At 39.3% G+C, this 15,315-nt stretch overlaps 1 protein-coding gene across 1 annotated transcript in view; it reads right to left on the reverse strand.

Annotated features, from left to right (window-relative positions):
* CACHD1 (cache domain containing 1) overlaps window positions 1–15,315 on the reverse strand; it is a 202,100-nt gene that overhangs the window by 64,315 nt on the left and 122,470 nt on the right. Inside the window, exon 4 of the mRNA XM_045547842.1 lies at window positions 14,016–14,122. Within this exon, the coding sequence (XP_045403798.1) occupies window positions 14,016–14,122 (107 nt within the window). The remainder of the gene's footprint in view (window positions 1–14,015; window positions 14,123–15,315) is intronic.

Here is a 15,315-nt window from a genome sequence, read left to right on the forward strand (position 1 = left end):
ACTTAATGTCAGTCTTTAAAAATTGAGGAGCCATCACATGCAGCTCACTGTGATCTTGGATGGGCAAGAACAAGAGGAAGTATTTTCTCATCTCAAGATTTAAGTTAATTATTGGAGTAACTATAAAATCTCTTTAGCTCCAAACCCTTAAAAGCAGGAATGATGCCTAATAGGTTATTTGGATAAAGCCCTGCAGTCCAGGTAGCCAGTGGAAGTTGGGTTTGGTCCTAAAAATTTTGCTTTTGAATTCTGCTGCAGACTATGTAATGGAAACCTTTGTATTTGGTTATAAGTTCAGGACACTCCTTCTGTGCCATGAATGCTTTGGTGGTCTAGAGAAGCCAGAATCTTTTCATTTAAGATTACAAAGAAAACCTCTAATAATAAAATAATTTTCAAAATATCAAAAATTTAAGTTTATAACAATATATGTACTTCCTTATTAATATATTAAGAAAGATTTAAGGCCGGACACAGTCGCCCACACCTGTAATCCTAGCACTCTGGGAGGCCGAGGTGGGAGGATTACTCGAGGTCAGGAGTTCAAGACCAGCCCAAGCAAGAGCGAGACCCCATCTCTACTAAAAAAAAAATAGAAAGAAATTAGCTGGACAACTAAAAATATACAGAAAAAATTAGCCGGGCATGGTGGTGCATGCCTGTAGTCCCAGCTACTCGAGAGGCTGAGGCAATAGGATTGCTTGAGCCCAGGATTTTGAGGTTGCTGGGAGCTAGGCTGACGCCACGGCACTCTAGCCCGGGAAACAGAGCGAGACTCTGTCTCAAAAAAGAAAAAAAAAATAAAAGAAAGAAAGATTTAGTGGTAGGTCTAATACCTTCTATAATGTGGAAACCATGATGAGCATACATGGTATTTCAAGACATATTCAACAACTATTATATGAGATGGAAATAGCCATGATTTCTTTGGTGACAAAAATCACTAGTATAACAAGTACACTGTGGATTGTTGCCTTAATTTATAATTGAATTAGAGGTTAATTAAAATAAAGATCTAATATATTTAACATCCAAGTTCAGAAACCCCTTAATTCTATCTATGAGCCCCCTTAGGAAGGGGTAGGCTCTGTCTGTACATTAAGGGACAATATATTCTTGCTAATTTTAATATTCATATGAATTAGAAATCTGCTTACAGTTGGGCACAGTGGTCTGTGCCTATAATCCCAGATACTAGAAAGGCTGAAGTGGCACGATCGCTTGAGGCCAAGAATTTGAGACCAGGCTAGGCAACACTGTGAGATCCCATCTCAAAAAAAAAAAAAGAGAAAAAATAACAAAGGAGATTTCACTGTAAGGATAGTCCCGTGGTGATTATGAAGGTGCACTTCATGTAGGGGCAGGAAGATATCAAGATACTCATTGTTTCCAAGGTCAGCATTGCCTCTATTTTATATCAATTACTTTGTTCACAGCAGTTCATAAAAGATCAAAATGCTTCTGAAAATTAAAACATTGAAGGACTACAGTATCTGGATAAAACAACTAATAAGATACGGTGCAGCCAACCCAACTCTCCTTCTTTAAGCCTACTCTACCAACTAAAAATCCCCAGGGTGCCAAGCAGATGACAATCAGCAAAGAAAGAGATGAGATTTAGATAAAAATCATAATTATAGGTCAAGCATCAATATAGACATTATATATTTTTGAAATCTCACAACAATTTGTTGTATAAAGACAATAGAATTGCTGTCATTTTACAGAGGAGGAAATTGAAGCTGAGACAGGTGAAGTGACTTCACGAGGACCATACTGTTGTGAAAACTATAAGAGGCAGGCCAGGCATGGTGGCTCATTCCTGTAATCCCAGAACTTTGGGAGACTGAGGCAGGAGGATCATTTGAGGCCAGGAGTTCAAGACCAGCCTGGGCAACATAGTGAGAACCCATATCTACAAAAAAAAATTAAAAATTAGCTGGACATCGTGGCAAGCGCCAGCAGTCTCAGCTACTCGGGAGGCTGAACCAGGAGGATTGCTTGAGCCCAGGAGTTTGAGGCTACAGTGAGCTGTGATTGCGCCACTGCATTCCAGCCTGGGTGACAGAGTGAGACCCTGTCTCTAAAAAATAAAACAAAACAAAAATTATAAGAGACAAACTCTAAACAACAGATTTAATAAATCATTTTGCTTTTTTCTCTCCTTCCTTTCAAATATTTATTGAGTCCTGATTATGTATAAGGCACATAAGTGACCATACCATTTGCTTTGGGGTCCAGAACACTTTCTACTAAACCCAGGGAAGACTTTTGGCAGGTAGCAGTAAGAATGCAGGTGAGGGTGCAGAGGAAGGAGAGCGGTGCTCTTAGATCTGACCTCCAGCACCTACCACGTGCCAAGATGGTCTCGCCCAGAGCATACCAATAGGTCCGGCTCTTGAATACAGGAGCTATTTGATTTCTGTACCATAAAATCCTGAGAGAGTAATATAATAATATGGAAGCAGGTCTTCTGACAAGCCCTATCCTATCTGTCCTTCAACAAGTTGACTATTTCTTTCTTATAGCTCTTATGCTAATTCTAAGCAAATACCAACAATTTTGTAATAGCTGTTGGCTTATTTTTCTTCAACCACAGCACACGAACTGTTGTCAGATAAGCAGCTGAAAAAATAGCCTTTTTTTCCCCTCAAGAGTCCCTGACTTCCCATTTGTTGAGTCTCAAGAGCCTCCAGCATCCGGCATACTAAACTCTCTGGATAATTCTAACACGTGGGCCCCAGGTTCTCTGGCCTCCAAATATTTTCTTCCATTTCTATCATCCACATCTAACTATTTAATAGTTCTTATGTCGTCAGCCTTTCCAGTCAAAACAAATCAACCATGTCCTCTAAACTCCTTGCCTGCCCTCAAACCACCCCATCTATGGGAAAGAGATGGATTGTAGTTAGCTTGTGACTTTTGTTTTTCTCAACAATATTACCTACCAAAGGTAGGAAAAGAAAATGCGCAGAATGGAAAGCTAGTTTCCTCCCACCTCAAGGAACTCTAGGCTTTCTGACAATCAGCCACCACTCAGAAAAAACACCCAAGGCTGCCTACCCCCACAGCTGGTCAAGCAGAAAACACAAGAGCTGTCCTAAATACACAGAGGCTCAGACATACAAACACACATGTATTTCTTCAACAGACCAGAACTTGCTTAGCACCTTTCAGTCATATTCTATGCAATAGCAAATATTTTGGAGGAGAATAAAATAAATTAATGTTCTGAGGATCCCAAACAAAATTTCTGGCCTTGTACCTTATGACAGCTTTCCAATTCCCACTCCTTACTAACACACTACAATCCTGAGCACTGTTCTACCAGATGCTATTCTGGAGGGGCTGTATTTCAGGGACCGCCAGATACTGCTCTGCTGCTCCAGGAATGGTAAGCAGAGTGAGTACCAGGCCCCGTACCAGGCACTGTGCTAAAGCTTTTATATGCATTGTCCCAGTCCATTATTACAGCCACCTTATGAGGTAGGTTTTATTGATTATTCAGGAAACCAACGCACAGAAATGTTAATGTTCCAAGTGTATAATAGCCGGCAAGAGCCAGAAGGTAGAAGTTAAGCAAAGAGATATAATTATTACCATTCTATAGCTAAGGATATTCTGGTTCAGAAAGAGTGACTTAAACTCACAGTCCTAAGTGAGACCCAAGCCACATTGCTCAGTGCCTCTGCCACCATACTGATCATGTTAGCTAGGGCCCATTGAAAAAGTTCAATTAATGGCAGCTGACCAAAGCTGCTCCTGGGACTAACTAAACGATCCTTTCCTATCTCCCAGTGGTTATTTTAATCTAATACGAAGGAGAAGGCATCCTCAAATTTCTGATTCACACTCACAGCTCTTCATGTCCATTCTAGGCTAATTATATAATGCAAAAATAACCAGTCCATTCTGTCCTCGATTCAGTTCAGACAGCCTGGTCATGGACTCAGAGAATCTAGAATCAGCTTCTGGGATAACCTAAAATTAGTAAGGGTCTGCTGCTCTTCTCCCTCTCTAGTAGACACTCCCAGAGGACCCAAAAGTCCAGGTGCTCTTTAAACATTCATGGAAGGAATAAAAGAAAATTAACAAAAATGTAGTTCTCAATCCCAGATGAGCATTACAATCAATTTTTGAAAGCTACAGATTCCCAGACTTTCCCAAGACAACATTCTGATTTGCTAGGTCTAAGCTGGGGACCAAAGAATAGTTGTTTGCAAAGCACCTCAGGTGACTCTGATGATGAGCTACGTTTCAGGTAACTAACCCAAAACATTAAGTTCCACTATCCCAGCCATTTGCTTAGCTTCCTAAACTGTTTTTCTGTCTTTAGCATATAAACATTTTCAAGTTTCTCTAACTTAAAAAAAAAATATTAGGAGCAAGAAAAACAATAAAAGCCTTCCTACGTCCTAAGTTTTCAGTGAACTCTCCCCTTGCTCAGCCAAGCAACCTGGAAGAGTGGTCTACACTATTCCTCACTTCTTGCCATCCCATTCAATTGACATCTGGCCATGGCCCCTCTCCACTGCCCAACTCCCACTCTTGGATGACCTAAATAGTCTGCCCCCAGGTGCTTTTCCCTTCAGGCTAACTACACTTTCTTTTACTTTCCACAAAGCTCTCTTGCCTTCCCCTCTCCTTAAAATCTGTCAGTTGGTTGCCTTTGAGGTAAAAAAACAAACAAGTCAAAACAAAAACCGAACCAAAGCCAAACGACCCCAAAAAAACCTCCTCCTTTAATGACCCATTAAAATCTGGCGTAGCACTACTCTCATTTTCTGATACTTACTCCCTTTCAAACAATGATCCATTCTAGCTGCACATTTTACAGATTCCAAGGTGGGCGCTTGCCACAAGCTCATCACCTGGATAAATCCTATTCGCCTTCTAAGACCCAGCCAGAGCCCGCAACCTGGGTGTAGTGCCCCAGGCTTACAGCACCTAGCACTATATTGTAATCATATCTGTCTGTTGATTTTTCTCCTCCCCGCAGCAATATGCACATATATAAACAACTGGGTTGTGAGGTCTCTGAGGGTAGAAGCTCTGTCTTCACTGTCTTGGTGTCTGGCATGGGAACTTCCATACATTTGTCACCTGAGGGAACCTCTTCATGAGGAAGAGCCATTTATTCTGGGTCTCAAGCTTAGGTACCCAGTAAAATGAAGCTGCTGTTAATTGACCTAATGGAACACAGGCCAAAGAGGAAGTTTGGGTGGATGGAGAGATTATTTATAGGTTTGGCCTTAGATATAAAGAGTCTCAAGTGTCAGCAGGCAGAATACAGCTATGGACATAGATCTCAAGCATCTTTCTCAGGAGGCCAGGATACATAATGTTTGGTCATGTCAACACCAACAATTTGCACTTTGACTTTAGGCAGATCAGTTATTTCTCTGGACGGTTTCTCATCTATAAAATGAAGCTGATACTTATACTTGGACTCTATGGTAAGAATAAAATGAAGGTATAAAATGGTTTATGACGTACTGAGAAACAATGGATTGATTTTCCTGGGTACATTGTGTGTTTAGACTCACCCTCGTTTTATGTAAATGTAGAATACTAGTATTCACCTGTACAGTCTCTGTCACTCTAGATACCTGGGACATTTATGTGTGCTGATTTGCTGCTTAGCTACGGAAACCAGTGTTACCTTACAGCAAAACACAAACATAATCTTTTCTTCACTGAGGTCCCTCAAAAGTCTTGGTTATTCCATTATAAAGACGAGGAAACAAAAGCACAAAGAATATCCTAGCACCTCTCATTCTTTCATTCAATAAGAATTTACTGTATATCTGCTAGGCACAGGCTCAGGCACTTGGCACATAATAAATAAATTAAAAGAAGCACAGGGTCAAGTAGATATCCAATATAAAAAATTAAAATTCTATAATAAAAATGTGCCATAAATAAAGAAGAGTTGTCACTAAACCAATGCAACTCTAAAGGGCCACCTCAGTGCATATAAAAGTTATTTTTACACTATACCATAGTCTACTGATGGTGCTATAGCATTAGGTCTAAAAAAACACTGTACACACCTTAATTTAATAATACATTATTACTAAAAAATGCTTACAGTCATCTGAGCCTTCAGTGAGTCATAATTGTTTTGTGGATAGAGGGTTTCACCTCAATGTTGATGGCTCCTGACTTATTAGGGTGGTGGTTGCCAAAGGATGGGGTGACCGTGGTAATTTCTTAAAATAAGACAACAATGAAGTGTGCAATACCAATTGACTCTTCCTTTCACAAAAGATTTCTCTGTAGCATATGATGCTATTGGACAGCATTTTACCCACAGTAGAACTCCTTTCAAAACTGGAGTCAATCCTCTCAAACCCTGCTGCTGCCTTATCAACTAAGTTGATATGATATTCTAAATCCTTTGATGTCATTTCTGCAGTGTTCCCAGCATCTTCACCAGGAGTAGATTCCATCTCAAGAAACCACTTTCCTTGCTCATTCACAAGAAGCAATTCAAGTCACATCTTCAGGCTCCACTTCTAATTCTAGTTCTCTTGCTATTTCATCACATCTTCAGTTCCTTCCTCTGCTGAAGTTTTGACCTCCTCAAAGTCATCCGTGAGGGTTGAAATCAACTTCTTCCACACTCCTTTTCACGTTGACATTTTGACATGTAGAATGGTGAATCCTTTCCAGAAGGTTTTCAATTTACTTTGCCCATCCATCCATCAGAGGAATCACTATCTTTGGCACCTATTGCCTTACAAAATGTATTTATATTAAATAACAAGACTTGAAAGTCAAAATTACTTCTTGGTCCACGGGCTGCAGAAAGAACGCTGTGACTGCAGGCATGAAAACAACATTCAACTCCTTTTATATCTCCTCCATCAGAACTCTTGAGTGACAAAGTGCATTGTCAATGGGCAGTTATATTTCGAAAGGAATTTTTTTCCCTGAGCAGTAGGTTTCAACAGCGGGCTTAAAATATTTAGTAAACCATGCTGTACGAATAGACGTGCTGTCTGTCATCTGAGCCTTGTTCCATTTATAAGGCACAAGCAGAATAGATTTAGCATAATTCTTAAGGGCATAATTCTGAAATTTTAGGATTTTCAGAATGTAAATGAGCATTGACTTCAACTTAAGTTCACCAGCTGCATTAGTCCCTAACAAGAGAGTCAGCCTGCACTTTGAAGCCAGGCACTGACTTCTCTCTAACTGTGAAAGTCCTAGATGGCATGTTTTTCCAATAGAAGGCTGTTTCGTTTACATTAAAAATCTGTTGTTTAGTGTAGTCACCTTCATCAATGATCTTAGCTAAATCTTCTGGGTAACTTGCTGCAGCTTCTACATCAGCACTGGATGCTTTACCTTATACATTTATGTTATAGAGACAGCTTCTTTCCTTAAACCTCATGAACCCAACCTCTGCTAACTTCTAACTTTTCTTCTGCATCTTCCTCACCTCTCTCAGCCTTTATAAAATTGAAGAGTTAGGACTTGCTCTGGATTAGGCTTTAGTTTAAGGGAACCTCGTGGCTCCTTTGATCTTCTATCCAGACCACACAAACTTTTTCCATATCAGCAATAAGGCTGTTTCACTTTCTTATCATTCCTGTGTTCACTGGAGGAGCACTTTTAATTTCCTTCAAGAACTTTTCCTTTGCATTCACAACTTGGCTGTTGGGCACAAGAGGCCTAGCTTTCAGCCTATCTCAGCTTTTGCCCTGCCTCCCTCACTAAGCTTAATCATTTCTAAAAGTAAGTTATACAACTCGTCCTTTTCCTTGAATACTTAGAGGCCACTGTAGGGTTACTAATTGGCCTAAATGCAATATTTTTGTGTTTCAGGGAATGGGGAGGCCCCAAGCCAGAACAGGGAGAGAGACAGGGGAACACAGAACACACACACATCTATCAATTAAGTGTGCTGTCTTATATTAGTGCTGTTTATGGTGCCCCCAAATAATTACAACAGTAACATCAAAGATCACTGATCACAGATCACCCTAACAGATATAATAATAATGAAAAAGTTTGAAATGTTGCAAGAATTACCAAAATATGACACAGAGATAGGAAGTGAGCACCTGCTGTTGGAAAAATGGCGCTGATAAGACTTGCTCACTGCAGGGTTGCCACAAACCTTCAATTTGTATAAAAAGCAACATCTGTAGAGTGCAATAAAGCAAAGAGCAACAAAACAAGGTGTGCCTGAAGTGATAAACTGGGACAGTTCATCTACTGAAGTGGACTGGTTAGTTTAACAATACTATACAATCATTACCACAATGATATAGAAGTATACTTACTTAAATATATGCATAAGAATATTCATGATACATCTGTTAGGTTAAAGAAAACTGTATCACATGTAGTATAAGAGTATGTATGTATGCATATATACATGTACATGCCAGTATATGGCTGAGAAAATCTTCTGAAATCAGCATAATGGGGTTGTTATGAGAAACTGTAAGACCAAACTTTGAAGTAGCTTCCAGTATAGGAATAGAGCTTGAAGGGGAATTCAGGGTAAAAAAAAGACCTGTCTGTTTAACTTAACTTTGTATGTGAAGATATACATATAAATATGCAGATACATACGAATATAAACTGAATCATGTACGCTCAAGAATCTCGATTTCTAAGTGACTATATAGTTTTTAGATGTTATATAAATAACACTCACATCTTTTATGACACTAATGTAATCATGAAGCTGGGGTAACTGGGCATAAAAAGAAATGAGAAATATCTAGTTTGGCTGATTTTTCTTATTTTAGGTAGAATGCAGCTTTTTCACTACATTGTTACTAGGAGAATTTTGCTAATGTGTATTGCACAGATAATTTTCATGACATTTTAAAGAAAAGAGAAAAGCCTACAGCACACAGCCAATCACTGTCACTCACAGAAGAAGGTGATGGAGCTACTGAAATTAGCAGAATGGTCTGTGGCCTCTAAGGCCCACCTGTACATCCTGCAGCTTTTACTTCTGTAATGTGACTTATGAATGCTCCCTACACCCCATGAATCCTGTTTCTCAATGAAGCCTACAACGTTACCAAGATCGAAGTTTGCAACTTCAAATGCTTTTTCAATCAAATACAATAAAGAAAGTCCAGGCACTTTTTCTTTCAGCCAGAGAGACTAACTCCTACTTCCACTCTCCCCTCAATTGCATAACTCAAGAGAGCAAGAGGCAACTTTCCTTGGACTCTTCAAATAAACTCTCTTTAGGGATCAGGCCATGCACAAGAAAATAGCTCAGCAGGAATTTAAAAGAAAAAAAAAAAGAGAGTGAGAAACTAGGGATAAAAGCAGGAAAGAACCTGAGCAAAACATTACCAGCACCATAATCTAACATACATACTGTCAAACTTTAGTTATTTGAATAGAATCAGGGACAAGGAGTCAATTTAGAAAGTAGGGGTCTGGGAGGAGTAGTATAAGAAAAAGAATACACATGTGTGTTGGATGAATGGACACGTGACCTAGTTTTGGATAAATGAAGCTAAGAACGGTTATAATTTATGTGAGTCTGTTCCCAGCTAGTCTGAAAGGCAATCTGAAACTGTGTGCTATCAATTAGGGGCCCAGTGATAGATTATATACAGTCCGAAGGAGCCTAAGGCTGGACATCTTACAGATGTAAATATCATGTGATAACTACAGAGTACATTAATTCTGCTCTGAAAAGGGGGCATGAGCTGTACAGGAGGAAAAGGGGGGACTCTGAGGTCACCCTTCACCATATCCCACTCCTCTCAGATTACAAATGACTGCTCAAGTATGTGGACTTTGGGATGTAGCCACTGCCTAGTAGAATATCGTAAAACTTCAAATGCAAGCAAGTCAGTTCTTAAATACCTGAATATTGCCAAAATCTGCTTGTAAATCTAGCTGTGTCAACCTTGCTGAGAACAACTCTTATTATGTAGTAGGTTATACTTGAGACATGCTCTCAGAAATATCAAAATTCAAGATCTGGTCTTTATCTACATTCTATTTACCTCTGCCCTTCCCACCCCGTGACTTTTCAACTGTCTTAACTATCTCTCCCTTAACAAATAAACACTGAAATAAATCAGCATTCTGTTGGGATTCTTGATTATTTGTGCAGCTGAGTTTCACTCTAAAACCTCAGTAACAAAAGGTAAACTTACTACAACTAATGTGTCTTTAATGCTTCTTCCCTGGTCCTCACTCTTAGCTGATGAGCTTGCTTTCCAGTCCTCTGGGAAAACAGAATCACCAAGAAGGGGGTATCCTCAAGCTCACAGCAATCATCTTAGGGGGATCTGTATCCATGTATTCTTCCTTCCTTCCTCTTACTAGGAACAAACTCTCTTTGCTTCTAGATTCTCTCCTTGTGATGCCGTCACCTCTTACCTAATCAAGGAAAAAGCTCTGGCAATCTTTTCCCCTTACTCCTGAGTCATTAGCCTTTCTCTACTGGATCATTCCCTTTGGCACATAAACTTGATGTCATTTTTCTCAATTTAAAAATACCTTCTTGACCCCATATAGCCTGCCAGCTTTCCTTTAAGCAAACCTCAAGAGTTCATGTGCTTATTGCCTCCAACTCCTTTCCTCCAGTCTCAGACCCTCTATGACCAGCCTTTCCTTCTATTATTCCACCAGACAACCCTGGTCAAGCTCACCAATAACCTCTGTGCTGCTAAATCCTATGGTTGCCTTTCTAGACCTTCATCATACCAGGACTACTTGACAGAGTTGATCTCTACCTTTCTGTTGAAATATTTTCTTCACTTGGCTTCAGAGAGACGACCCTCTGAGTTCTCTCTACCAGAGCCGACGGTTCCTTCTCAGCTTCCTCTTCATCTCAGCGTCCTCGAAGTAAACTACCAAAGACTCAGTCTCAGAGCTCTTCTCTTGTCCACCCACAGTCACTTGCTATGTGATCTTAATGAGTCTCATGATTTAAGTACTATTTATATACAGTGAATCTCTAATTTATATCTCTATCCCTTCCCTGGACTCCAGACTTGTATATCCAACTGCCTATGAGGCTTTTCTACTCAGGTATCAAAAAAGCAGCTCAAAGCTAACTTTTGCAAACTCCATCTGTTGACTCCCATCTCCCATGCAAACCTGCCTTCTCTCATCACAGTGAACAGAGACTCTGTCCTTCCCCTTGTGCAGCCAGGTATCCTGGCAAGTCTTTTTGGAATCTTCTCTCATTGCCACACATCCTGCCTCCACCTCCCACCGTGCAATTAATCAGCAAATCCTACTGGTTCTACCTTCAAAACGTATTCCGCATTCAACCACTTTTCACCACCTCTGCTGTCACTGCACTATGAATGCCATCATCATCTGCCTCCTGGATTTTGCAATGACCTCCTAAATAGTCTCTCTCACTTCCATCTTTGCCTGGTCCAGACAGACTACTCTTGCCACAGTGGCCAGCAAGCCTTTCAACCTAAGTCAGATGATGTCACTTCCCCGCATAAAACCCCCCAATGTTCTTCCGTCCCATTCAGAGCAAAAGCTGAAGTCCTTGTAACGGCCAGTAAAGTAAGGCTCTCGAAGACTCTGCCCCCAATTGGCTCTCTGGCCTAATTTCCTCTCCCCCGTTGTTCACTCCACCAGAGCTACAGTGGCCTTCTTGTAGTTTCTGAACAAACCAAACATTCTCCCAACTCAAGGCCTCTGCGTGGGGTATGCTGCTGCCAGTCACACTCAGTGTTTACAACCACACCGATTCAGACCTCAGCCTGGAGCCCTTAGATAAAACAGTGAGTCTTCTTCTCCCCTACACTCCCAGGTGACTTTTCCTTGACAGCACTCATGATCATCTCACATGTTATTCGCTTAAGTCTAGGTCTCCCAGATCCAGATCATAAGCTCTTTGTTTTGTTTTCAGCTCCGGACCTAGTACAAAGGAGAGTATTTACCATGAAGAAGATATTGAATAGTATTTGTTATAGCAGTATTTGCTGAATGACTGCTAATTGTAACTATTCCTTCCACTTAGTAGGTAGGAGGCCATTCTTCCAAGTTATGGCCCGGAAGAGTGGCTTCTATATTCAGTAAGAAAAAGGCATAATACACTACTACTTTGAATGATGAAGCTAGATCCCAACACCATGCTCATTATCAGATACTATAACAGACATAAAACAAGGCAATGAGGGTGGGGCCCTGGCTGCAGCAGCTTCCAGATCCTCCAGGTCCAACCCACTTAGGTAGATGATCCCAGCAAGGGGGCGTCATTCCGGACCCCAAGTGAGCACACACTACCCTCAGTCTGCCCCAGCCTGCTGTTTGTTACCATCCCCAGCACACGGCCAGGAGGGTAACGGAGCTTCACGCTAGAGATGTGTTAGGAAAGGCACTCTCTACCAGAAAGGAGTGAAAATGCATTTGAAAGTAGTCTATAATTCTCTTTTATTTTCCCCTGAGTATAAAAGCAATGAATGCTTAATTTAAAATTAAGAAAATTAATAAGGAAGTAAAAATATCCAACTCTTCCACCACTAAAAGATAACTACTAACATTTATATGTGGATCCTTCTAGATCTTATACAAATAAATAATGTGCTGATTTTTAAAAAATTAATTCAAATAGATATCCCACAACTTCGCATGAATTGTGCAAATTTTAACTACATGCAATGTTGGATTACATTATGGTTTTGGAACGTGTTTAAATCTGATCTTATTGAATGATTGCTATTTCACCCTCAAGTCTTCAGACCCAGCAACATCTCTTGTGTTACTGAGGATTTTTTAGGGGAAGAACCCAATTTGGGAACCCAGAGACTCTAGTTGCAGGTTTGTTCCCTGTGCCAGCTGTGGAATCTTCCATAACTAATTTTCTCTACCTATTCCATATCCTTATCTACTGTCTTCCGTTATTTTTTTAATAAAAAACATTCTCATTTAGCCTCCTTTCTAGTAGTAAACCCGATCTACTCCAGAGACTTCCAAATTATCTGACCAATAAAAAAATAACTGAATTCATTATATATTGGCCCAGATAATATATACCTGGCAGATTTAGGTTGGCCCATTTATCTATAGCAGCTATAGTTTTAGTATCCCTAAGAAACATAAAACTTATAGTTTGCTCTTTCCAGACCCTTGTGTTTATAACTCCCAAAGATTACAATTTCTCCCCTGAAACTGAGACTGAATGGGGCCCTAACAGTAAATATTCTGATCCTATGGCTTCTCTCTTGAGTTTTACATGTCTACAAGGAGGCCTGGAATTTGGGAAATACAGATCTTCATGTTTAAGGGTTCTTTGTCTTTCCAGCAATAAGGATGTCTTAGGTGTTTCCTGAGCCTTAGATTCTTTCTTGGTAAAATCTGAAGATTGAGGATGCTGTGGTTTCTAAAGTTCCTTCCAGCTCTCTAAAGGCGAAGCCTCTAACGTCTAAGGTTTATCAATCAACAGGTGTACATAAGACAAAAAGGGGAAGAAATATGGAGTGGGACTCCTGGGCAAGAGAGCAAAGACACCATGTCACTTTGGAGCTGTAAGTAGCTATATAAACACAGGTACCTCGTTGTTATTACCACTGCCTATAACTGAGTTCCAGTGAGACCAGGAAGAAAGTTCAATCTCAATATTACACTAAGTTTATTAATAGAAAAGCTCTCACATTATTCTTCTGGAAAACCTGAAAACAGATTAAAAATTATAAATAGGGAATGCAAATGAAATTCAACATCTCCTATTGCAAAGATAACTGGGTCTTTAAAATAACAAATGTAAAACTCATAAGAAGTGAGATAATGGATTAAAGAGCCTAGCAAGGTACTTGGCATGTGCCATACATATAAATTATATATATAGCTACATAGTTAGTAGAAGCTTAATACATGTCAGCTTGATATTTTTTTCTTCCTTTCACTCTTTTGAGTGTTAACTTTCCAACAAGAAATACCCAATTTTAAGTATATGATATTTTTCCTTAAAGCATAACGCAGCAATACATTTATTCAAATTGAATGTGGTGGAATACAGTTCATCTTTATAAAACCAACAGATTACTGACCTGAATTTAAGTCTCGTCCTGGATTGAAGGCCCTGCTATTAACAGTGGTAGAAAGTCGATCACAACTAATTGTTCTGGATACATTGGTATTAAAGTTCCCATCGAATCTGAAACAATAAAAGAGAATTAGCAGTTACTCATTCAATTCAGAAAAACCAACAAAAATTATAATTCATACTGTGCACAAAATAGGTCAGCCCATAAACAGTAAAATTGTGATTTAGATTTAAATATTCAAAAAAATCACTTCAGAACTGTGGCTGGGGGGGGAGGGGGCGGAGGGAAACACCTGCATCTAGAAGGTTTTAGAAATCCAGTTCAATTCTAAGAAGATTAAAAAGCAACTGTTCTTCAAATCAACTTTTCCCACCAATGAACTTGAGTCATTACTACTGGTAAAATCCTACAGAAAATAGGTGGCAAAATTCAGACCAGAATTACAAAAATTAAGAGTTGAGCTCTGATGTTATGTATGAAACAGAATTCTTTACATTATCCTATTTGAAAACCAATGACCAAGGACAAAAATAGACAGCAGTAAAGAAGAAAGTATAGCTGTGGAGTAGAAATGATCCGGATTTGAAACCCTGCTCTGTCACTATTAAATGTGTGACCTTGGGAAAATTATTCAGTTTTTCTGAGCTTCAGTTTTCTTATCTGAAAAAAAGAGATAACAAAACTTATTTTTCAAAGCTGTCAAAAGATTAGAAATAATGTATGAAAGAAAGTTCCTCTCATGGTACATGACACATAGCTTGTACCTGCTAGGTTGTAATTTAAATAAGGCCAAAGTCTTTTTTCATTTCCAGTGGTAGCGTGATGCTGGTGCTAGAGCTAGAACAATGCTAGTATTCTGGCTAGCAGCTGATCAATAAATATTAGTGGAATCAATGATGCATTTGTTAGCGTGAACAACAATCTGAAAGAATATAATAGGAAAATGTGTTAACTTACTTACATAGAGTCATTAAGAGTGTTTTTAAGTGAATTTAATCCAGAAGTAACAAGAGAGAAGATCTTGAACTTCTAAGTAACCTGTTTAGGATTTTAGATAACTGAGAAGACTCGTGAAGTTTCTAAGAGATCTCCAAAATAAATGCAACCTGAAATTAGGTTTTAAAAAACTTGCTAAAATGCATGCCCCAGCTGCCATGAATGCAATTCCATTAACACAGGAAGAGAAGCTATAAGCTAGGAGAAACACCCCTAAAAATCAAGATCCATTTGTTTATTCACATAAACTTTGATTATCTGTTGATCACATCACATAATATATAAGAACAATTAAATGGAAGTGATT

Source organism: Lemur catta, chromosome 3, assembly GCF_020740605.2.
Source record: "Lemur catta isolate mLemCat1 chromosome 3, mLemCat1.pri, whole genome shotgun sequence".
NCBI classification, from domain to species: Eukaryota; Metazoa; Chordata; class Mammalia; order Primates; family Lemuridae; genus Lemur; species Lemur catta.